Source organism: Hylobates moloch, unplaced genomic scaffold (genome assembly GCF_009828535.3).
Source record: "Hylobates moloch isolate HMO894 unplaced genomic scaffold, HMol_V3 SCAFFOLD_9, whole genome shotgun sequence".
NCBI lineage: Eukaryota > Metazoa > Chordata > Mammalia > Primates > Hylobatidae > Hylobates > Hylobates moloch.
Window position 1 is genome coordinate 62,068,469 of NW_026652284.1, and position 26,493 is coordinate 62,094,961.

The window sequence follows — 26,493 nt, forward strand, 5'->3', positions numbered from 1 at the left end:
TCCGGTCTGGGTCCCCGAGAGGACTGCCTTGCTCACCTGTCCCCTCGGCGAGGCCCCGGGGAGCTCCCGAGAGGCCCCCGGGATCGCTCTCCCTCCCAACTCCACAGCAATGAGCAAGTTGGGCAAGCTCTTTAAAGGGGGCGGCTCTTCTAAGAGCCGAGCCGCTCCCAGTCCCCAGGAGGCCCTGGTCCGACTTCGGGAGACTGAGGAGATGCTGGGCAAGAAACAAGAGTACCTGGAAAATCGAATCCAGAGAGAAATCGCCCTGGCCAAGAAGCACGGCACGCAGAATAAGCGAGGTAGGCTGGGGTCTGGCCCACAGGCGGGAGCCCATCTACCTCTAGCCTTTCCCTTGAGGACAATCGGCCCACACCAGTGAGGTCCCCAGGTGGCCAGGTTTGCTCCTGCAGTCTTTTCTAGGAACTGGTACTGACTCTTAGGGCACTGACTAGAGTGAGTTGAGCTAGACGCTGGCACTGATGGCAAAATGTAAGGGGCCGCTAAAAATCTCAGTAATCAAGATGAACAATGCTTTAATACAATACCTGAAGGACTCAGAACCAATGCCAAAAAAGAAATGATGAAGAAAATATCAAAATTTTAAATAAAGATAGGATTGGTATTGATTTTTTTCATTTGCCTCTAGCTCTTATATTGTTATGTACAGCACTTCTTTATTTAAAATTATTTTTTATAATGTGATGATTTGTTCATCGTGGATTTTTTAGTATTTATTTTGAATTTTAAAAATATTGCATTAAAATATTATTTGTCTTGATTACTGAGTGTTTTTGCACCCCTGTAAATTTTGCTCCTGGTTCAGCTTTTTCTAGGCCAGGCTTGCTGACTCAAACACTAACCATGAAGTATTCTGCTGTATGTTTGCATATTAAATTACACATTTTAACTTGCACATAAATCTTCAGAAAAGGATATTCTAGTACGTTGTGGTTTACCTTGCTCCTCAGCTGTGGAAAGCTTTAGCTGGATGTTCGGCAGTTGAAGTCTTAAAAAAAAAGGTAGAGGAATTAATTATTAAATTTCCTATCACTGACTTTCGGCACACACAAGAGACTTTGAGTCAGTAATGATTCTTTCTTGGTGTTCCTGTTGCACCTTGAACACCTGTTCTTTGCCAGAGTTAATTGATTTCTTCAGTATACAGCTCCTTCTATAGGAATACCTCTAAACAGCACCTGTGGCACAGATAAAAACTCAGTGAGAAGTTGAAGTGATTTGCTCTTGTAACACCAGGTTAATGGCAGACCCAGAAAAAGGAAGTGGCAATATAGGACTCTGCTTACCACCAAACCCAAACATTTGCATCCTCAAGTTGGGCTTCTTTAGTCATAATGAAGCCTTGGGAAGATTTGGCTCACTCTACAGGATGCTGCCATTGTTTAATGCAGGAAAGGAATGATGTCTCAAGGAGATGACCTCGAGAACTCTGCCTCTTTCCGTAAAAGTGTGTCAGCTGCATTTATGCCCACTTACTACCAACAATAAAAAGGCTGTTTTATTGCGTATAACTTTTGTCCATATTATAGCCCGTTTTAGAGGTAAATACTGATTTCTACTTTTACTTTGTGTCTGAAAATATCCTGGGAAGTTATTCAATGGCAATTTCTAAAGAAAGACCATGTCATTATGGCTTGCTAAAAATGTTGTTGGTCATTTTGTTACTTGGCCCTTCCTCTTCAGTTTGATATACACTCTGACATTTGCTTAGTGTCTGTCAAGAGTTTTCTTCCCTTTGCCATCTATTTGGATCTGTGTATAGCTTTGTCTACCATGGTTGCTCAGCAAATATTGGTGGTGGTGGTGGTTGTTTTGAGACAAGAGTTTCACTCTTGTTGCCCAGGCTGGAGTGCAATGGTGCGATCTCAGCTCACCACAACCTCTGCCGCCCAGGTTCAAGAGATTCTCCTGCCTCAGCCTCCCAAGTCGCTGGGATTACAGGCATGTGCCACCACACCCAGCTAATTTTATATTTTTAATAGAGACGGGTTTTCTCCATGTTGGTGAGACTGGTCTCGAACTCCCGACCTCAGGTGATCCACCGCCTTGGCCTCCCAAAGGGCTAGGATTACAAGCGTGAGCCACCGCGCCCAGCTGACGTTGGTTTTAGAAATCTGAAAAATTGACCATTTCCTTCTAGGAAGTGGTAAAAATGTAAATTTGCTTTCAAAGACAGAGTGCAAAATAATGTGGGTTTTATTGATTTTTTCAGAAGTACTCTTCAATTGGCAATGCACAAAAAATCGATCTCAATTTGACTTTATGAATAAAGACAAAAAATTTAAAGACAGTGCTAATTAAGACTACCAATCTAACTTCCTTAAATCAAGAAAGTTATAGATGCAAGTATGAATGGCAAATAACTTTTCTTTTTTTTTTTTTTTTTGAGACAGGGTCTTACTCTGTAGCCCAGGCTGGAGTACAGTGGCAGGATCTCAGGTCACTGCAGCTTCCACCTCCTGGGTTCAAGTGATTCTCCTGCCTCAGCTTCCCGAGTAGTTGGGATTACAGGCATGCACCACCACACCCAGCTAATTTAGTAGAGACGGGGTTTCACCATGTTGGCCGAGCTAGTCTCAAACTCTGGACCTCAAGTGAACCTCCTGCCTCGGTCTCCCAAAGTGCTGGGATTACAGGTGTGAGCCACTGCGCCTAGCCCTAATTTTTAATAGAAAAGTCATTAACTCTGTCTTCGGAAGCTTCACTGATGTTAGTGTCTAGAAACTCCCAGAGCTTCTAGAGTGACTCTGGGAGTAAGAAGAGGCTGGTTAGCATGAGGTCATCTGTAATCTAAGCTATGGAAAGAATTCAATCTTAGGCTCATGCATTGGTAACACGCTCAATATCAGAACCTTCTAAATAAACCAGATAACTTCATATACTTCATAACTTCATATACACAGTTAACTGTCTTCTGTTAGCCACCAAGTGATATAAAATAGTAAAATAAAACCTGATATACTTACTACTAAATGGCCCCTGTGTGGCATAATGCCGTTGCTAGAATGGCTGTAATTTATATGATAATCAGGGTGACATAATTTATGTGTAATTGAAGTTTTATTATTAGAGATGGTTGGTCAGCTAATATATTCTCTGAATGGCCAGGTAGCATTATACCAGAAAAGGCCACACTCCTAGCCACTTCACATTCTTCAAACATCAATTTCTCTACAACAACAGAAGCTTTGACAGCATTCTAAATGTCAAAATGAGTTTTACTGTAAAATGAAAAACTTTTAATTAGCATAATAAATGTTAGAAATGGGGCAGGACATGGTGGCTCATTCCTGTAATCTCAGCACTCTGGGGGGCTGAGGTGGGCAGATTACTTGAGGTCGGGAGTTTGAGACCAGGCTGGCCAACATGGTGAAACCCCATCTCTACTAAAAGTACAAAATTAGCCAGATGTGTTGGTGCGTGTCTGTAATCCCAGCTACTTGGGAGGCTGAGGCAAAATAATTGCTTGAACCTGGGAGGTGGAGGTTGCAGTGAGCAGAGATTGCGCCATTGCACTCCAGCCTGGGCCACAGAGTCAGACTATGTCTCAATAAATAAATAAACAAATAAATAAATAAATGTTAGAAACGGAATCTCACTGGTGAATTTTTTTGAGACAGAGTCTCGCTTTGTCACTTAGGCTGGATTGCAGTGGTGTGATCAGGGCTCACTGCAGCCTTGACCTCCAAGACCCAAGTGATCCTTCCACTTCAGCTTCCTGAGTAGCTAGCACCACAGGCACGCACTACCACACCCAGCTATTTCATTTTTTTTTTGTATAGGTGAGGTCTCCCTATGTTGCCCAGGCTGGTCTCAAACTCCTGGGCTCAAGCAATTCTCCTGTCTCGTCCTCCCAAAGTGCTGACAAGAGCCACTGGGCCTGGCCTCATTGGTGAAATTCTACGTATTCTAAATATGTGGATTGCTACAACAGTTCAGAGACACTTCCACTACCCTCCCCACCCACCCCCTGTATGAACAGGGTGAATCTACTAGATGTGTAATTAACTTAACACTAGAATGGTGCCTGAAACTAGATCTCAAATCAGTGCAGTGTCCAGTCCTTAGTTTAGGTGGGTTTCTGATGGTGTGCACCTCTAATAGGGCACAGCACCTGCCAGGGAACGTTGCTATCTTCCTCAGTGAGCCTTTCATGCAGGGTGAATTGGGGCACCTCAAATTACCTAGAGTTGGGACTTCATTGAGCTCATGGGACAGGTTGGCAAATTATTTTTTATGCTTGCCAGTGTATGTTTGTTTAATAATGTATATGCAGAATTTAGTCTGAAACTTGCTTTCATTACAACATCACAGCAAGGTAGTACAGGAGTAGCTAATTCTTCTCCCTTCAAATTTATTTGGCAGTCACCATCATCATCCAGCAAAAAGAACTTGAGTAAACGTGAATAAATTGATTTTGCAACAGTTGCTATCCAAGGCTCTATTGATCCAAAAGAGTAACAGTTGGAGCTTGAGTTATAATTTGGTTAAGAACTTTAGGAGGCCAGAGATTCTTGAATGCAGTTTATTTAGATTATTATGCTGTAACTCTTGCTTTATAGGTGGTAATCTACTTTGTGGAAAAGCAAACTTTTTATATATCATTTAATTTTTTGTTCTACTTCTTCTGAGCACTGTATCTTAAAGTCACCCGGATGCATGGGGCCCACCCCCATTTATTCTGATATAATCGACTGGAGTGGGGATCAGGCATCTGTTTTTTTTAAAGTGCCCTCACCTGATTCTGACCTGTGGGCCAGGATTAAGGATGGGAAGCCTAAACCCATAGGAATGTTAAGGAGGTGGAAAAACAAGATCTGTTCCTATCCCAGTGCTTCCGGCCTTGGGAGCTAAAAGGTATCAATATCTCAGCACACCGCAGAACTCTCCTGCCACACTGATCTGGCAATACACACCTTACAGGTCACTATTCCAGCTTTATTTATTTATTTAGTTTTTGCTTAAATATAATATCCCAATCCATTTTTTTGCACATTTAATAGAAAGTATCTTGGTGTTGTAGTTAAGAGCCTGGGCTTCAAAGCGGACAGCCAAATAAAGTCCTACGTTTGATTTCCATCCCTGCCTGGCCACTTAGTAGCTCAATGACCTTAGACCAATAATTTGACTTGCCTCGTCCTGTTTCCTTATCTGCATAATGGCAACGATGACATAAATCCTCAGAGTTGTGGGGATGAATGACATTATTGGGTAAAGCATTTAGTGCAGTGCTTTATAAACATTAGCTCTTGGTACAAACTAATTACATTTTTAAAAGCTGTACTTGGCCCAGTTTTTGGCCAAATTTGGTCTTCTGGAATACCGTCAAATAAATCTACTTCATCTGTTCTCTGAAGGCCTTTCACATATTTTATGACAGCAATCAATTCTTCAAGTCTCCTGTTCCTTGCCTACTTTTTTCACCCTCCTCAGTGACTCCTTACTGTGCTGAGGTTTTCTCACTAGGGGCAGGTCAAGGATGAGGCAGGTGAGATGCCTAGGACACAATTGTGTGACCTTGAGAGTGAGTGCTTCCTTGCAGTTTGCACCCTACGTGCCTCTTTTCCCCCTCATCCTACTCCTAGCTCTGTTGCTTGCCTTATCCCAGGCTTAGCAGCAACTCCAAATATGTAAATATGTGAAAATGAGTGGATCTAGTGTGGGGTTATTTGTGGGCTGATGAGGATTAAGGGTTGAGATGGAGAGAAAGCAAACTTGGCCAAAACCCCTACTCAGTATCATTATACACGATTCCAGTGAAAATTGGGTTCAGAGGCTGTTCTACCTCTTCATCAGGTGTCCGTTTGGTGAAGTGGGTCTCAAGGACAGAGAGTCCTCTATTGAATAAGCTCTCTCACTTTGAAGCCTGGGCTGTATTGGTAAGGATGAATTTGCTTTCAGAATCATGATGTGGACTTGATCTTCTTCGGAGAGAAGGAGTGTGCACAATCCCACTCTTAGCTCAGTGGGAAGAACCTCCTCGGTCTCTTAATTTTGCTTTTTATCATAGTTGTCATAGAGCTCAATTCTGCAGTCCTCAGACACTGCAGATCAGAAGGACATCTGTGTAAAGAGATTCAGCTAGTTGCATGTCAAACTAGTGATAGCAAAACCATGGCTCAGGTAAAACGACACAGCTATAGACTGCAAGAGCTTGATGGAAGTTCCCCTGGGAGATGTAACTTACCTGGTAACCTCCATTCTTAAGACAGTCTCTCAAAATGTGGTACTCAGATCACCTGCATCAGAATTCCTTCTGTATATTTCACTCATAAATATTCACTAAAGATTCTAATTTAGTAGGTTAATTATAGGGTCCAGAAATCTGGACTTTGAACAAGTAACTCAATGACTGCTCCCCACTTTGAGAATCTAGGAAGTATTATTCAATGAGCTGTTAAACTGGAAGGGATTACTTTCTATTTATTCTATTTTCTTCTTCACCCATTCGTATTGTTTCTCCCTTCCTCTATCATCACTCAGATAATTGGATGAAATATCTATCCATCTTTCCCTCTGCTTACTCTTTTTTTCTTTTTCTTTTCTTTTTTTTTGTTTTTTTTTTTGAGACGGAGTCTTGCTCCATCACCAGGCTGGAGTACAGTGGCGTGATCTTGGCTCACTGCAACCTCTGCCTCCCGGGTTCAAGTGATTCTCCTGCCTCACCCTCCTGAGTAGCTGGGACTACAGGTGCGCGCCACCAAGCCCAGCTTTTTTTTTTTTTAATTTTTAGTAAACATGGTTTTCACCGTGTCTCAGAGTTATCCAGTATTCAAATTAGAATCAGTCATTAAAATACATTGCTTTGTGTGCCTTTGATTTTCTGATTGTTTTGTACCATACTCAGTATTCTAAGGCCTGGGGGGTGGGGGGTGGGGGGTGGAAAAAAAAATCTTATCCTTGGGGCATTAACAACGAATACCTAGGCCAGATCTTACTCCCCAGTCAACTACCCCTCTCCTGGAAAAGATAGAACAATGGAAACATGATCCTCACCTCAACCTTCATCCCTAATTTCCCTCCCTTACCAGAAGCTCCACTTGGGCTTTCACCCCACAGTGGGGAAACCTGAGACATGGGCACCTAGCCCTGGGAACCCTCTTCACTTAAGTCGTTGTTTTAAACTTTGAGCTTCCCCACTACCTCCCTCTCTTCTCTGAGCCGTTGCAAGGATCCAATATAGACTAACGCTGCACTTGCACCCTTAGTTACTGGCCAGCACAGAGTGGCCTGGGCTTGTTATTTATTTTGTTCTGTTAATACAGTCTCAATTTGAATATGGTTTTTCAGATACCCATTTCACTTGCTTTTTTCCCATTGGATGTGGAAAGAGTTAAAACTCCCAGCCAAATTACTCCCCACACTCCCGTGGAAATCAATATGTTCAGCTGCATTTAGTATTTGACATTTATTTCTGTTAAATATCCTCTTATTTTCAGTTGTTTTAGAATTAAGATTTTAATTCCAATTTTATTGTCTTATATGCAAGCTATTTCTTTGAGTTAAATTAGCCACAAATTTGATCTGCAGCCTCTATTGTTGTTGCAGAAGTTGTTAAAATATTGAATAAGACAGAATCAAGGACAGAACCTTGGCATGCTACTAGAGACTTCATTTCAGGATGGCCTTTGCATGATAGCAACCGTGTTTCATCTGCTGAGGCAGCAGTCCCCAACCCTTTTGGCACCAGGGACCAGTTTCATGGAAGACAATTTTTCCATGGCTGTTTGGAGGGGGTAGGGGGAATGGTTTTGAAATTAAACTGTTCCATCTCAGATCATCAGGTACTGGATTATCATAAGAAGTGCACAACCTAGATCCTCACATGCGCAGTTCACAATAGGGTTCTCGCTCCTGTGAGAATGTAATGCCGCTGCTGATATGACAGGAGATGGAGTTCAGGCGGTAAGGCTTAATGGCCTGCCATTCATCTCCTGCTTTGCAGCCCAGTTCCTAACAGGACATGAACTGGGGTTTGGGAACCCCCGGAGCTAAGGCATAATCCCAGTTCGACAGATCAGCACTCAATGAATTCAGATGTTCATCTGGCTATAAACACTCCTGACCCACATTTCTAGTCCTTATCATCTTATTTCTCCAGCTTTTTCTCTTTTATTCAGCAATGCCCTCAATATTTCTTGTGAATAATGTTCCTAAAACTGAACTATATTTACACACCTGGGGTTCACAAATGCTGGCTTCTGAACTGATAGTGTGTTACCTTCATCAGATTCTCTGGAGAGCTTTTTAAAAATGCCACACCAGGAGATTCTGTTTCAAGGGATCTGGAATAAGGTTCTGGATCTTGGTACTCAAAGACTGGGTGATTTTGAAGTGTGTAATGCTTGGAGGCTAGTGGACGAGCTACAGTTTTTCCTTGAGTCAGTATCCAGCAACCAAAAGAAAAGAAGCCTATGAAATTATTCTGGTATTTTTCATAGCTGTGAACTCATATTGGCTTAGAGTAATATCATCTTCTAACTCCTCAGAAACTGGAGTATTTTTGTTCTAGAATTTTGCTTTTAGTGTGTGTGACACAGTTTGCTGATGGATTGTAGCAACTTCTAGAAGAGCAATTGCTGCTGTTTCTTATGTTATATAACATTATGTCTGTTTTTTTTTTCATGAATTTGGAGCAGTATTGTAAATATTTAAACATTTATTATTATTCATTTAAATTCCACAAGGATGAAAGGCACCACATTGGGGGAAATATTTACATTAAGCAAATAATATAATTCCCTTCACTTATACTATTTTGCAGTTTATTGAGTCAACCAAAATAAGGTAGAATAAGTTAAAAAAGGTATTACTAACATCATGATTATGCCAAAGTCATAGGATTCACACAGTTTCAAGGAATTATGGCAAGAGAGTACTGTGAGCTTACCTACAGATGTGCTTAGTACTACTAGTTTATTTCTCAGTACTTAGGACCACTTATTTCAGGTGATTTTTTAATATAAGAGAAAAGTACCAGATACTCTAACCAGTGATAAATAAGACAAGGGATCTAATACTCAGTTAAAAAAAATTATAAGGTTTGGCTTTGGGGGTCAGCTTTGGAATGGGTAAGAAGGATCTATTTTGACATTCATTTTTTGTACTATGCCTAAGTACATGTGACTCTATTTGTACTTTTAAGAAATAAAATTATCACAGAACTTAAAATATACAGATGATATTGTTGATTTATTTTTAAATGTCACATTCTCAATCTGCTTTAGTAAACTTAACTAGTTTCATACTTTTCATGCATACTGGTAATTTTAGTTTCTCCTACCTTCTCTGCTTATCATTTGATAGAAGTTTTAACAAATACACAGTTTAAAAGTTTGCAGAAGAAAAAATAAAATTAAAACAAACAAAAGTCTGAATTAAGTATGAAATATACAGTATGCCACTCTTTGAATAATTGACTTTTCCTGTACTAGACATTTTGATTCTTTACTTCAAGCAACTGGTGCTGATAGGGAATTGCTTGTTGGAAAGAATTAGGGCCCTGTTCAAAGCTTCTAAGATCACGGTTTAAAGCAGTAAGAGCTATTATACCTAGACCAATGGCTCTTTTAACCACTGCTAAACCCTTTTTTCAGGTATTTCTCATTTGTAGGAATTTCCAGGTAGCTAGAAGCCCCCACTACTATCGCTCTGCACAACCTCCATCATCTCTTCCCCAATCTACGAATCTAGTGACTTAAAATACCAACACTGTAATCACTACTTGCAAAACAAAACAAGCCCCCAAAAAGCAAGCAAACGAGAAAGGTAGTTTTAAAATTACGGGCAAGGAAAAGTAGGTCATTCTCTGCTAACAGTTGGGAAGCCTTGCATTAAAAGTTAAATTCTTGATTTAAAAATTAAAATTCAATGTAAACTATCTAGCTTAAATGAAATAAAGTTTGCATGTGTATGTTTAGCCTAGATGGAAATTTAGAGAAATAAAATTATGCAACTAAATATTTAACAAGCACTTTAGACATTTTATTCTTTATTTAAATATGAAGTCTTAGTGAATCTTTTTGGCTCTATCACATGGTGTTATATGCTACATAGTCATACTGGGTGCGTCTTATTTGCTGTAGCAGTAACGTTGTTTAACAGGCCTTGCTCGCTTAGCAGTGCTATTTACATTATCGTTTCTTTCCATATATTTAATATATATAAAGTGAAAGTAAATATAACCTTGGAGTTTGAACAAAGATTTTTTTTTTTTTTTTTTGAGACAGAGTCTCGCTCTGTCGCCCAGGCTGGAGTGCAGTGGCGCTATCTCGGCTCACTGCAAGCTCCACCTCTAGGGTTTGTGCCATTCTCCTGCCTCAGCCTCCCGAATAGCTGGGAATACAGGCGCCTGCCACCACGCCCGGCTAATTTTTTGTATTTTTAGTAGACATGGGGTTTCACCGTGTTATCCAGGATGGTCTCGATCTCCTGACCTCGTGATCCGCCCACCTCGGCCTCCCAAAGTGCTGGGATTACAAGTGTGAGCCACCGCGCCCGGCCTTGAACAAAGATATTATTGTAACTCAAAACTTCTACTGTGTTAACTGTAGAAAAAAATTATGATCATGGTCAACTAATTTGCAAGTATTTCAAAGACCCCATATGTAAGAGCCTATGCTTTATCATTTTGTGAGCAGTTTGAAAATGTTTATTTATGAAAACTATATTGATTTGTTGGTGTTAACTTGTGTTTGAAAACATTAAAGAATAGTATAGTTCATCATGAATTTCAAGGTAAATCTATTCTTAAAGAATTTCAAATACAGTTAACTTGAGGAGCTATATTTTTTTTAAAGATTTTTTGACGTTGGGGCTCAAAGGAATAGTCATAGAACCACAGACAGTGAGAATTGAAAGGGGCTAAAGGAATACAGTTTGCTGGTTCTCGAACTTCACGTGGTAGGGCATCTGCAAGCCACAGGCACAGTACTATGATATATTGCTGCATCATATGACTAAGGAGTACTTTTTTACAAGTAGATAATAGAATCACATTAAATATATACATAATATAGTATATGTAATAAATTACATCTGTAGGTACACACATCTACTTTGTAAAATTAAGCATAATTACTTTGTAAAATTAAGCATAATCAGCTATTTCTGAGTTTTTCTGTTAAATATATAAATACGGTTTCGTATTTATACTTAAAAAATATTCTAGATGATAACAGGCCCACAAAGTTTACCAATTTGTGGGGTTATTAATAACACTAGCAGCAAATAAAAAACTCATTTATTCAATTAGTTATATATTCTGACTGGTAACAAACAATTAATTGGATTTTTATGAAGAATATCAAATAGATTTTAATTAATGTATTGGTAGGTTGGTCAAATATGTTGATTTCTCTTGCCCAGCAATTGACTTCTGAAGCAATTAACTACAAGAGATAAGAATTTTAGTGAGTATTTAAAATAAGTCTTTTATGCAAGCATTTCTTCCTTTTTTGACAACTCAAGGCACTTTTAGATCATGAACTTCCTTTCTCGGATTTACCTTTTTTAATATTCTCTTGCATGATATCCTGGTAGCAAGAATTGCCTCATCTTCAAAAACAACCTCAAGCTCTTTAGAATGAGGAGCATCATTTCTGTTGGAAAATAACCTTAATTTCCTTTGGCCATTTGCTATCTCTCTGGAGAAGAGAGAGGGCACTGATCTGCCAGCCTATTTTTCTCCTCTTTTATACTTTATTAATCAATCACCTTTTTTAAACATAAAATTCAGTCCAAAGTTACTAGCTTGCTTATAGCAATATTGCACTTCCAAATGCCCTTAGAATATCTCTTATTTACTTTCTGCAATATCATTCCTTTTTACTGCTTTCTCAGGCATCTGCTTTAGCATTACATAATCCTATATATCACTGTTGTGTGTTGGTCTCCTTCTATATTGCTATTTACCCTCCATGTGACATTTAATATTGATGAGACCTCCAAAAATATGGAGGTTACATATAAGATTCAGCTGCTGTGGCAAGCAGGAGTGCAAATCTTTAAAACGAAGATGTGCTCTATATTTGAGGCTTATAGTTCCTAATTTCTAATATATCTCAGACAGAAGCTTTTCATTGGTATGAGATTTGTAGTAGGAGAAAGGGTTGGGGGATGGAAGGAACCCATTGTGTAATACCTTTTTCATCATTCATGTTCTTTATTTATCAGTGTGTTGAGTATACATATAGACAGTCACTGGGGACTTTATCTACATAGAAGAAATGTAGCCATATTTCTTTCCATATATGAAAAGAAATGGTAATGTAAATAGAACTGCTCACCGAGTAAGGCCTGTTGAACAAGGTTATTGCTACAGTGATGTCTGTGAAGCCTTCCCTTACCCTCCAGAGAGAGCCCGTAAATTACTCTGTGTACCCACTGCACCTCGTACATACCTCTTCTTATTCTCCTCTACATCTTCTCTACTACTTGAGGTAAAGAATGTAACTTACACATGTTACTATCCCTAGGAACTGTGCCTATAGCATAGTAGGTGCTTAATAAATGCTTGCTGAATGATGAATAGGTGATTGCCCATTTCATATTTTGTCTCTCTCTGAGACTGTAGCCTTATTTCTTTGTCATTCCAGTGCCTAACACAGTGCCAGGCATGTCACAGATCTTTAATACATACTTGTTAAGTGACTGAAATGAATGAATAAAGAGTATTTTTTAAAAGTAAAAAAGTTCGGTAAAATTCATAATGGGATGTCTCTGGCCAAATGCGTGTTAAAATTTTCTAATATTTCCCCAGTTATTTTCAATCTAACCTGTGACATTGAGCAGATATATTTTGTTTTTATTCCATTTGGGAAATGTCTATGATGATGCTTATTCAGATTGCACTTTTTGAAAACCAAAACAATGTGCCATAAATAGAAGGTATTGTTTAATTAATGAGGTGATTTGTATATGAGTAAGAACAGGGCTTACACTAAAGTTCCTCAAATAAAACATAATCACGAACCTTCCCAGTTAAAAGCAAAAACTGACATAAGCAATTATGTGTGACATGTCTCTTAAGCATTCTCATATCTGGGCTTACTCTTTAAAGCCTCATCTTTTAGCCCTTCTCTAGAAATCATTCCTGGGACAGAAAAAAGCTATTATAATGCGGTTTCACCTTTCAAAAACAGGTTTGTCTGTGTTCACTGGATATGATGATTCCTAAAAGGTTCTTCCTGTGTGCTGACTAATAGATTAACAATGTGCACATTTATGCACTCCAAATGAATAAAGAACAGGTTGACTTTTAAAACCAAAATGCCCCATACATTACATGAGCAATGAAATTGAAACTCTTTTCTGCTAGTTTAAATTATTTGGCATAAATGACTGAAAGCCTTCCTCCCTTGGCAGCATAGTGGAGTTGCATAGGAATAGTTAAATTTTGGTTCAAATGGGTAATTTTTGCATTTTAGTTCCAATCCCCAATGGGCTGCAGTAAGAACTCTTCACGTATCCTGTTAGCAATAGTACATAAAGGACATTGTTCTGCAACTCCACTGCTGAAGGAATATTATCACTGTTACGCAAGGAGACAAAACCCCTGGCTGTTTCTGTAGCACAAAGGAATACAGTAGATTCCTTTGTCTTAGAAAGAATGTTGTACAGATCTCATCAGCTGCTTAAAAGCACATACAGGAGTTTGTAAGATTGAACTGCACCTTCTACACAGGTTAAATTTCATGGCTCTGAAAATGTCCTTTTGGGCCAAATCAGGAACAATGCTTGATTTGCAGCATTTGTTGCATGCCTTTGAAAAAATACAGCTGCTTCTTTCCCAAGTTGTTTATTAGGGAACAAGGTTAAGGCCTGTCTAGCTCATGATGTATCAGTGGCATCATCATTTCATACAAGAAACAGCTCACTGAGAGACTCACATACACTTCTTGGCTATTTGAAACAAAAGCCTCCTGTCTTAACGTTTGGGAGAAACTTAACGTGCCAGGCAGGAATCATAGTAAATGTCTGGTATCCTAGGACCTGATCCAGCCATGCAGAAGTTACTGGTTTCATTCACACAGGTATTTAGAAAAATGTAAAATAGCATGTAAAAATTGGGGAATTTTGCATGGAAATCCAGATTTCTTGCTTCTTTTGAACATGTGGTAGGCTGGGACTACAGATCTGCAAGGCAGCCTGGCACTGAATCCCAGCAGTGCTGCTTCCATTAGATCAGGTTTATGCTCCCAGGTCACTGGGGTCTCCAGTTCTTCCTCTTGACTCCCTTATACTGAGGCCAGTGTCTGTTGCTCTGTATTGCCACCACTGCACTAGTTTTTATTTTTATAGAAGAGAAACAGCTCTCTCTTTTTCTTTCTTTCTCACAGGAGAAAAAAACAAAGAAGGCCTTTTCCCTGACCTTCTAGCTGCTTCACTTAATTTCATTATCTGCCTGGCTCATTCTGAGTTTGGGACTCTGGTTGGGCCAACATGTAGTGTGTGGTGTGGGAGTTACAGTGTAAGTTGAGATCCCAAGTGTTGGTGAATTTTAAAAAATTTCTCAAATATTTTGAAAAGCAGAAACCATATGCTAACATAGGTGTTTAAAATTATGTTTAAACCAGAGCTTATTATTACTAATGACTAACAATTGTAAGGTTCAGTGTCATACCATGAGAGTCCCACCATGTGGTTCTGACAACCTACAAAGGAAATGATGCTGATAAAGATCCCTAATATTTAGTAATCACTCACTATGTGCCACTGCACGAAACATTTTATGAATGCTATTTCATTTACTTCTCAAAAACTAAATGAGTTATATCTCCATTTTTCAGTAAGCAACTTATGTAAAGCCACATAGCCTTACATGTGAATGAGGGAGCCCAGATTTGAAGGTAAATAACCCTAGAGCATGATGTTCTATTGTTGTCTTCTAGGTACTATTGTTCTTGTCATGCAGGTGAGGGAACGTCACTTAAGATGAGTTCAGGTCATGCATCACGATTATTACACACAGGTACTAAGTGGTTTAGGTAGAATTAAAACATAGGTCTAGAGCTTCACAGCTCCACCCTTTATACCAAATTGCTTTTCTAGATTTTCAGAAAGTTATCTAAAATTAATTTTTACTAAGAAATATGACGTATTTTTAAATGGAGGACTTAAAAAAGTTGCTCAAAAAAAAAAAAGAGTGATACCTTAGGGTCAATGGGTACCAGTTCGGTTCCAAATATGTATAGACACTGAACCAGCCTGACGAGATAGGGAGGACATGCACTCTGAAGATTCCACTTCCGGGTACGTTGGGTGGGGATGTATATCTGGAGTTTAGCTTCATAGGATACTTTGCTGAATAATACTGTTTGCTGTACCTATTGAAATGTAGAAATGTTTTGTAATATTATGTTTCTGTTATGATGAGGTATGGTAAAACAAATGGGTAATTTGTTATGCGGTAGTCTCAGAAATAAGATATGCAAGCTTAGGGCTGAGTGCAGTGGCTCACACCTGTAATCCTAGCACTTTGGGGGGCCGAGGCAGGCGGATCACTAGGTCAGGAGATCGGACCAACCTGGCCAACATGGTGAGACCCTATCTCTAATAAAAATACAAAAAATTAGCTTGGCATAGTGGCGCATGCCTGTAATCCCAGCCGGGAGGCTGAGGCAGGAGAATCGCTTGAACCAGAGAGTCGGAGGTTGCAGTGAGCCAAGATCGCGCCACTGTACTCCAGCCTGGTGACAGAGTGAGACTCTGTGTAAAAAAAAACAAAAAAAAATGCAAGCTTAGTAATTATGAATGTTGTATAAATTGCTACTATTTATTTAGTTGCTACGTCCCTACCATTCACAGGGACTATATAAAGTGTTTTCCATAAATTATCGCTAATTCTTATAATCACCCAGCCTGATATAATCCCCATTTCCAGAACAGCAAACTAAAGCTCAAAGAAGGGATGTGACTTGCCCAAGAACATACATCTGTGAAGTCATGGAAGAGGGATTCACACTCTGGTGTTGAAAGGCTACACTCTTTCCATTATATCATGCTGTCCTTGTTCTATGTGCAAAATTATCAAATTTATTCACTTAATATCTATTCATTTTATTTCTGTAAAATGGCCAATATCTACTCTTGGGATTCTTGTGAGAATTAGATGTCATAAATCACATAATGCACATAAAGCCCTTATCACCAATTTAACATATGGCAAATGCTCCATAAATGTTAGTTTTTGTTATGTATTTTGTTGGTCAGGTGCCAGGAACTGGACAAGGTGCTGGGGAAACAGATAAATAAGATGCTGTCTCTTTTCTCCAAGGGCTTATAATTAGGCATAGTAGAGGTGAGGTAGAATAGATTTCAGAAATAATTCTACTATAGTGTGATAAATGCACGAGCAGATATGGATCCACAGGTCAGTTGGTCATTCTCCCTGTGTGGTGGAGAAAACCCTCACACAGCTCTGATTTAATGTGGTAAGCCTGTTTTTTTTTTCAACTTTTATTTTAGGTTCAGTAGGTACATGTGCAGGCTTGTTACATGGGTAATCCACATTGTTGGTGTTTGGTGTACAAATGATTTTGTCACCCAGGTAGTGATCATAGTACCCAATAGGTGGTTTTTTGACCCTTATCCTCCTCTGACCCTCCCCTCTCAATTAAGCTCTGGTGTTTATCATTGTGTCCATGGATACCACTCCCACTTATAAGTGAGAATGTGCAGTATTTGGTTTTCTGTCCCTACAGTAATTCACTTAGGATAATGGCCTCCAGCTGTATCCATGTTGCTGCAAAGACTATAATTTCATTTTTAATGGCTGCATAGTATTCCATGGAATATACATACCACATTTTATTTATCCAATTCATGGTTGATGGGCATCTAGGTTGATTCCTTGTCTTTGCTATTGTGAATAGTGCTGTGATGAACATAAGGGTGCATGTGTCCTTTTAGTAGAGCGATTTATACTCCTTTGGTTATATACCCATAATGGGAGTGCTGGGTTGAATGGTAGTTCTGTTTTAAGTTCTCTGAGAGACTTCTCAACTGCTTTCCACAGGGGCAGAACTGATTTATATCCTCCAGGTCCATATAAGCATTATGTTTTCACCACGATCTTGCCAACATCTGTTATTTTTTGACATTTTAATCGTAGTCACTCTGACTGGTGTGAGATCGTATCTCTCATGATTTTGATTTACATTTTAATTTGATATACATTTCTCTAATGATTAGTGATGCTGAACTTTTTTAAAATATGCTTGTTGGCCACATGTATGCCTTCTTTTGAGAAGAATCTGTTCATGTTCTTTGCCCACTTTAAAATGAGCTTACTTGTTTATTGCCTGTTGAATTGTTTAAATTCCTTATAGATTCTGTATATGAGACCTTTGCCAGATGCATAGTTTGTTAATATTTTCTCCCATTCTGTAGGTTTCTGCTTACTCTATTGATGGTTTCTTTTGCCATACAGAAACTTTAATTAGACCCCACTTGTCTGTTTTTGTTTTTGTTGCAATTGGTTTTGAGACTTTATCATGAAATCTTTTTGCAAAGGCATATGTCCAGAATGGTATTTCCTAGGTTTTCTTCTTGGGTTTTTATAGTTTTAGGTCTTATATTTAACTCTTTATTTCATTTTGAGTTGATTTTTGTATGTGATAACAGGAAGGGGTCCAGTTTCAATCTTCCACAAATGACTAGCCAGTTATCACAGTATCATTTATTGATTATGGAGTTCTTTTCCCATTGCTTGTTATTGTCGGTTTTGTTAAATATCAAATGGTTGTAGGTGTGTAGTTTTTAATTCTGGGTTCTCTTTTCTGTTCCATTTGTCTATATGTCTGTTTCTGTACCAGTAGCATGCTGTTTGGGTACTATAGCCTTGTAATATAGTTTAAAGTCAGGTAGTGTGGTACCTTTAGCTTTGTTCTTTTTCCTAAGCATTGCTTTGGCTATTTGGGCTCATAATTCATTCCCTATGCATTTTAGTATATATGTTTTCTAATTCTATGAAAAATGATGTTGTTAGTTGAATAGGAATAGTATTGAATCTGTTAACTGTTTTTTAACAATATTGATTCTTCCCATCCATGAACATGGGATTTTTTCCATTTGTTTGTAGCATCTCTGATTTCTTTCAGCAGTGTTTTGTAATTCTGTGATATGGTTTGGCTGTGTCCCTACCCAAATCTCATCTTGACTTGTAGTTCCCATAATCTCCAAGTGTCATGGGAGGGACCAGGTTGAGACAATTGAATCATGGGGGTGATTCCCCCATCCTGTCTCAATAGCAAGTTAGTTCTCACAAGATCTGATGGTTTAATAAGGGATTTCTCTCTTTGCTGTGCTCTCATTCTTCTCCTTCCTGCCTTCATGTGAAGAAAGATGTGTTTGCTTCCCCTTCCACCATGATTGTAAGTTTCCCAAGACCTCCCCAGCCCTGCAGAACTGAGTCCATTAAACCTCTTTCCCTTATAAATTAGTCAGTCTCGGATATGTCCTTATAGCAGTGAGAGAACGGGCTAATACAGTAAATTGGTACCACAGGGAGTAGGGCGCTGCTGTAAAGATACCTGAAAATGTGGAAGTGACTTTGGAACTGGGTAACAGGGAGAGGTTGGAACAGTTTGGAGGGCTCAGAAGAAGACATGAAAATGTGGGAAAGTTTGGAACTTCCTAGAGACTTGTAGAATGGCTTTGACCAAAATGCTGATAGTGATATGGACAATGAAGTCCAGGCTGAGTTGGTCTCAGATGGAGATGAGGAACTTGTTGGATATTGGAGTAAAGGTCACTATTGCTATGCAAAGAGACTGGAGGCATCTTGCCCCTGCCCTAGAGATGTGTGGAATTTTGAACTTGAGAGAGATGATTTAGAGTATCTGGTGGAGGAATTTCTAAGTGGCAAAGTGTTCAAGAGGAAGCAGAGCATAAAAGTTTGGAAAATTTGCAGCCTGATGATGCAATAGAAAAGAAAACCTCATTTTCTGGGGAGAAATTCAAGCTTGCTGCAGAGATTTGCAGGGAGATTAAAGAGGGAATTACATCTATAAAACAAGAATAGGCTGCCATTTAAAAATGAGCAACCAAAAAACAAGTTTTTAGAAGTGAGAAACATAATTTTTTTAAAAAGCGTAAAAAAGCAGAATGAATATAGCTGAAGACTAAATTAGTGATCTGAAAATAAAGTTAAGGAATTCTCCCAGAATACAGATCAAAAAGACAAGGAGGGCTGGGTGTGGTGGCTCACACCTGCAATCTCAGTACAAACTGTAATAAAAAACTGGCATACTAACAATATAAAACAAAATGGAATTCAAGGCAAAAAAAGAATGAATGGGATAGAGAGTAATACTTGATTACAATAAAATCCACCAAGAAAGTATAATGGCTGAGTCTTTGTGCACCATAGAAAAAGCACTGGAATGAATCAATCAAATTTGTTGCAATTACAAGAAGAAACGGATGAAAACAGAAGAGAGATTTCTCTCCAAAATCTCTGTTGTGATAACTTACCTGCTTTACTTTGAAACCATAAAACCATTTGAGTTCTTTTGCCAATTCCATTTAATTATCACTTATTTTCATATTAACATTCTGCTGCTGCTCTTTTCCTGCTCTCTCCCTAAATGCATTATTCAAAACAGATATTTTAGGGCCTTTTTTGGTTGCCTTCCAAGAGGGCTCTACTTGTTTGGTGGTTTTAGAGTGAGGCAAGTTAGGTTATCTTGTTAAAATGTTAATGGGAAGATTATTTGGTTATCATTTCTCTGAAGGCCCTGCTTTTTTCTCTCACCATTGTGCCATCTAATCCTTGAATACAACTCTAGCATCGCTGAATTCATGGAAGCTCACAGTTAGATGTAACCTCAATAGCCATCTCAAAATCATTTCAGACCAAGACATAAAGCTCAGCATTCTAAGTTCTTGTTGCAGCCACCACTGTCTGCCTTTAAGCAAGTCGCTTCACTTCCCTGGTCTCAATGAACTTGCCTTTAAGAAAATGGAGCTAGAATCAACTGCCATTAAGGTCTTTACGTTTTCTAAAGGTTTACTTTTCTATTGTATGATTTTTACTCATATTTTAAATTATGACCTTTTCTAAAATCTGACATTGACAAAACATTTCTATGGCATATGTTTTGGAATAGGAAAACTGACTCCATCTGCTTATACTTGCCAGATCTTTGGAAGAAAAGAATAATAAAATGTTGGAGATGGTACTAGTTGGTATAGGTAATTGAGAGGACAATATGAGTTGTTTATTTCTCAGGTTTATTTTGGTATACTCATTGTCCTTAGTTATCAGCAGGTCTAAGTCCATAGTGGTGCTGAGCAAACATCTCTTGATTTAGTGTCTCTTTCTCTTTCTTAATAAATGTGGCTTCTCTCTTATCTAGCTGCATTACAGGCACTAAAGAGAAAGAAGAGGTTCGAGAAACAGCTCACTCAGATCGATGGCACACTTTCTACCATCGAGTTCCAGAGGGAAGCCCTGGAGAACTCACACACCAACACTGAGGTGTTGAGGAACATGGGCTTTGCAGCAAAAGCGATGAAATCCGTTCATGAAAACATGTGAGTGACTCTGGTCTCCCTCTGAATCATAAATTCCCTCAGTGTTGGGAAGAACCTTTGGAACCATATGATGATTTTGGCAGGAATGGGTTTACTCATTTGAGGCTCTTTGACATGTTGAATAAAATACTGTCTCAGAGAAAGATTAAAGGTTATAGCAACAACAACAAAAAAGACCATGAAAAAAGAAAGGGCATTCATTTTTGCCTCTAATGTTTCCCAGTTACTTTATGATTGTTGGAAACTGTACCTGTAAATATTTTAATTCTACAGTTTAAAAAAGGCTTCGATTTCAACCTGTGTGAGGGTGTTGAATTTATAGGATAGTGGCTGTCAAACTTTGGAGGGAATCAGAATCACCTGGAGAATAAATAAAGAGCACACAGATGCCTGGGCTACTTGAACTTGCAAAGTGTTTGGGTCCATGTGATTCTGATGCTAACCAATGTCTGAGAACCACTGACACAGAAGAATAGTCATGAACATGGATTTGGGGGTCAAATTTTCTGGGCTATAATCCCAGGTCAACTGCTGACTATCCCTTGGGCAATTTATTATACTTTATTCCTTATATGTAATAAGGAATTATTATTCTTTATATGTAATAAGGAATTATTATTCTTTATATGTAATAAGGAATTATTATTCCTTATGTGTAATAAGGAATTATTATTCCTTATATGTAAATTAGAGATTATAATAGTACTTACTTACCTCGTGGTTATTGTAAGATTCGATGAGATACTAGATATAATGCACTTAGTATATAGTTCCTGGCACAAAGTGAGCACTCAATAATTAATATTCACAATTTGCTTTACATTCACACTGGGAAATATGCCTAGGACCTGATCCTTTCCTGATACCGGATGTGATAGTGGAACCTGGGGCAAGGATGCACAAGAGCAATGAGTGCCTAAGAGATGTAGACAAATTTCGGTAGAGTGGGAAAAGGTGAAAAAGGTGGTGGCTGGGGGCAATGAAGACAACCTTGCTAACATTTTCTTTTCTGAATAATTCATTAACAATCAGCCTCCATTTTGACAGCTTCAGGGAGACATTAGATTCATTATCAGAGTCAAAATTCTCTATTGCTTTTGGATACTAAAATGTGTCACAAAATCAGCCTTTCTCTCCAGGCAGCTTGGCAGCATCATACCATTGTATTACATTTGAGAAAAATTTGTTCCCAGGCCCAAAGTTGAGCCGTACATTTTTTCATATTCCTTTTAAAATATATATTTGTTTTATATTCAGTATAAATAGACTAATAAGGTTTAAAGATAAGGGATAGTCAGAGGGAGGTAAAAGTATTCTTTTGGATTATTGCATGAAAATATGTTAAAATAGCTCTTATAGAGTCAGAGAAACTCACAAAAAAATTACTTCCACTGGGAATCAAACTTTTGGTATTTAGGCGACTTAATAATGAAGGACATTGTCGCTTCTCTTATATCCAATCAGTCTGGCCTAGTTTCAGAGTTGGAGGAATTATTCAGAGACAAGCTACTATAGAAACATACCAGAACCTGGCATGTAGACACCGACATGCTTAGGCGGTTGTTTAGGAGCCAGTGAAGCTCAGGTGTTGGAAAATGTCTTCAAAGCGGCTGTCCATCCTGAGCAAGTGGCTACCTAGATTTATTTGCTGCAGTTGCTAATTCTTCTGAGGGCTGTATAGGTTTAATCCTGCTCTCTTTAGTAACCTCTCAGGGCATCCCCGCTATGCAAAAACCCTCAGGGAGCCAGGATCTCAGAGCCGCTAAGCGTAACAGAAAATAGATCTCTAGACGCAGCATTTAGCTTCAACAAAGGGCTGCTGTCAGATAGGGGCTCCTAAGAGCTGCCAAAGCTCATCTAGTTACAGTGGTCCTGGTGGTCTGTGGCAGTGTTTCCTGCAGAGTTGACACACAGCAGCACGTATTTAAATTTGTCATATGCCCTACCAGACAAAATTTCAAAATGGGTCTATAAATACTGATAGTTATAAAATACTTTTATTTTTAGTGAGTTCCAAATGTAATAGGTATTAATGTTTATAATATATGGATTATTAAGTTTTTTAAATATAAGTTACCTTTAAAGTTTATAAATATCATCAGGAATATTTATCCTACTCAAATAACTAAGAATTTATATTAAATGAATTGAATTTTTATATAGGATTATATCTAAATTCATAATTATAAGTTATAATTCTAAAATGTTCAACAAAATATGATTTCCCAGGGATCTGAACAAAATAGATGATTTGATGCAAGAGATCACAGAGCAACAGGATATCGCCCAAGAAATCTCAGAAGCATTTTCTCAACGGGTTGGCTTTGGTGATGACTTTGATGAGGTACGTAACCCAACATGAAGAATGCAGGATTGTGGCTGCTATAAAGAGTAGCTTCTCGTCATATACAGTAGGCAGGTTCCCTTACTACTGAAAGAACAAGTGATATTTTAAGAAAGGTACTTCTCTTAAGAGAAAAATAAAGTGTTAGTAGCTCTGATTTAAAGGAAAGATTAATATAGTTTGGCAAACAGCCACCTAGTTAAGTTTTCAGCTATTAAGGAAAGAACAGCATGTGATTATGTAAAGTTGATGACTTTTAATGGTTGAAGCCTAAACAACCCCATTACGAGGAACTGAGTGCTCGCACATCTGGGCAAAACAAAGTAGACTTTGTCATTCTGCGTGAAACAGACGTATCATGCTCTGTAGCTGTTAAATTAGAGGTTAGGCTGCCTCTGTTTATTACTCAGGCTATGAAACCAAATAAATGTGGAGTGGCATTATTAACACACACATTCCATTTAGATTAATCAGTCTAATAATACAGACAGACTATAATTATAATGGTGATGTCTGCACTGTGAATTTCAGTTGTTCTGCTGAAAGCACACACAAGTAGGATTAGTACACATTTAGAAACATTTCCAAAGCTTGGATTAGCATGGCAAAGAATCCAACTTCCTGTATCTATGTGATGTTAAAAATAATGCATTTAGCAGGTAAGACCTGGTTCCATGGAATCCCTAAAAATGAGAATGGGTTATCAATACCTTTTAAAAATGGTGTAGACAAGGGGTCGGCAAAAATACGGCTTGCAGGCCAAATTCTTCCCATGACCTGTTTTTGTATATCCCATAAGCTCAGGATGGGTTTCACAATTTTAAAGTGTCGTAGAAAACAATGACAACAAAGGACAGTATGGGGCAGAAGAAAACATGCAGCCTGCAAAGCCTGCAATATTACTATTTGGGCCTTTACAGAAAAAGTTTTCCAACTCCTGATGTAGACTAGTAAGCATCTAATGAGTACATTATGATATGGTGGAAAGGAATCTGGGCTTATGTGGACTTCTGGGCTCCATCATTTGTTAAAAACTTTGTTTAAGTTCCTTTTACTTTTCTGACTCTTAGTTTTCTTATCTATGATAATAAAGATTATTGGATCACTGGATTATCTCCAAAACATCTTAAGTTCTAAAATTCTTTTCTCAATGGTCAAATTAGTGTTTGGTACCTAAAGGATGAAAATGATGGAGGAGATGATTACTCTGTTGTTATCATATTGCTAAAGAAAATATTAATATGTTTCTGCTGCTGTTGATAATTATGACTCACTATTGGCAATTCTGGGCATACATTTGGCATAGGATAGCTTGTTCTGCCATTACTATATTTATGGTATTTGTCCCTGTTTTGTGAGCAGAAATAGGACACCAGGGTATTCATTGTGATGTGATTTTATTCATATAGCCTGTGGAGATCCATCAAGTACACAACTATATTGACTGTGCTATTTCATACGGCCCAATGCTCTACACCTTCATATTTTATTTTCTTTTTATGAGGCAAATTTAATAGAGGTCAGACAATCTTTAGCTTGCTGCAATTCTGATACCCACTGACTTACTCAAATATTGTGGTTGCCTTAAATATCTTCTCTCTTTCCCCACAGTGTTATTACTCTCACTTTAATATTGGATAATTATTTGTTTATGTGCCTTCCCCCAACATTTGAGTGTAAGCTCCTTGAATATAGGGAGTGTTGATTCAACTTTGCATCCCAGCACTGAGTTCAAAACCTGTCCAGGAGTGAGTGCTCAATAAATTTGTTGAATAATGAATGAATGAATTCTCTCATTCGTTATTCATCCATGAAAGAAAAATCTACTTTGTTGAATATAAGGTGTCCCAAGTCATTTCTAATAGTGACAACCTCATAATTCCATCAATGACAAGTTCAGTTGTGACTCCCAAACTCTCTCTGAGAGGGGTTGGACTCTACTTGAGGACTTACGGAGCCAGTGAGATCTGAACTATCTGGGTCATCTCAGAATTGGCATAAGTTGACTTACATCTTTAAGGTCTCAAACTAGCCTTATCTCTCAAAAGTTTTTGGGACAGAGAATAGTTTAAGATTAAACTGGACTCTCTCAGATTATTGCTAAAAGAAAGAAATACAGTATACCTATCTTGAATTGAACTTTTCTTAACCCAAATGCACAGCATAATTTATATTGGCTTTGGTGATTTGATAAAAGAACCATAGCACCTTTAATTCTTTTTACTTTCTGTATGTTATGGTTTTGCTATGCCTGTTGTTTTATTTCCAATAGCATTAGCCCAAAGAAAAACATTTATTTCCACCAATTAACATTTTGTGGATTCTAAACAGTAGAAAAGAACACATTGGAAAGATGACAGGCAAGGTGTAAGTTTCCCAGAAACTGTGGGGAGGTTATATATTCAGCTAGCACAAATTACTTGAATGGCTGTTTACTGAAGTATTAGAAGATTAACTACAACAAATTTGCACAACCCAGAATATTCATTTTTTAATCATTGCTCAGTGTTGCAAAAAAGACTTAGTTTTAAAATAAATATTCCATTTCACTGGGTTCTCACATATCAATTGGGTAGCAGATGTTCTTGTTATTGTGTTTGAGGTAACCCATGTCTTGAAACGTTAACTCCATAATTCTTCCTTTCTCCTGTGTTCAGGATGAGTTGATGGCAGAACTTGAAGAATTGGAACAGGAGGAATTAAATAAGAAGATGACAAATATCCACCTTCCAAATGTGCCTTCCTCTTCTCTCCCAGCACAGCCAAATAGAAAACCAGGCATGCCCTCCACTGCACGTCGATCCCGAGCAGGTCTGTTACCCAGCTCAACTACATGTGGTCAGATAGTTGCCTAAAATGATAGCCAGGCCCATTCTTTTCAGCACATGTTTTTGATTTCATATTGAAAACATGTTTATATGTAATTCGTACCTGTTTGCTATGCTGAAAGTGTGAATGTCACCAATTACTAATTTTTATCTATTTTGTGTTCCAGCATCTTCCCGGAAGGCAGAAGAAGAGGATGATGATATCAAACAATTGGCAGCTTGGGCTACCTAAACTAAAATATGTTTTTGATACCTAAATTAATGAGCTGTAGATAACATATAAAAAATGTTTTTGCCAAGTTCAGAAGTTAACAAAGACTCTGCTTTATAATAATACTGAATGAATAATTGTGTTTTAAGCCTCCTAAGTAAAAGTAAAAAAAGAGTCATGTATATACATAGACTCAGTGATGGAGGCCAGGCACGGTATCTCATGCCTATAATCCCAGCACTTTGGGAGGCTGAGGCAGTTGAGGCCAGGAGTTCGAGTCCAGCCTGACCAACATGAAGAAACCCTGTTTGTACTAAAAATACAAAAATTAGCCAGACATGGTGACAGGCACCTGTAATCCCAGCTACTTGGGAGGCTGAGGCAGGAGAATCGCTTGAGCCCAGGAGATGGAGGTTGCAGTGAGCCAAGATCATGCCACTGCACTCCAGACTGGGCAACAGAGGGAGAGTCCATCTCAAAAACTAAAAAAAAGGATACATTTAGTATAGCCGGGGGCGGGGAGGGGGGAAGTAACGTTATTTCCTATGAGAATG

At 38.4% G+C, this 26,493-nt stretch overlaps 1 protein-coding gene across 1 annotated transcript; it reads left to right on the top strand.

The window, feature by feature from the left end:
- Positions 1 to 26,136, top strand: CHMP4C (charged multivesicular body protein 4C). Its single transcript, XM_032759932.2, has 5 exons — positions 1 to 299; positions 20,379 to 20,556; positions 22,786 to 22,900; positions 25,558 to 25,711; positions 25,896 to 26,136. The coding sequence occupies exons 1-5, from the start codon at positions 110 to 112 to the stop codon at positions 25,958 to 25,960; spliced, it is 702 nt and encodes a 233-aa protein (XP_032615823.1). The 5' UTR covers positions 1 to 109; the 3' UTR covers positions 25,961 to 26,136.
- The last annotated feature ends 357 nt before the right edge of the window (positions 26,137 to 26,493 follow it).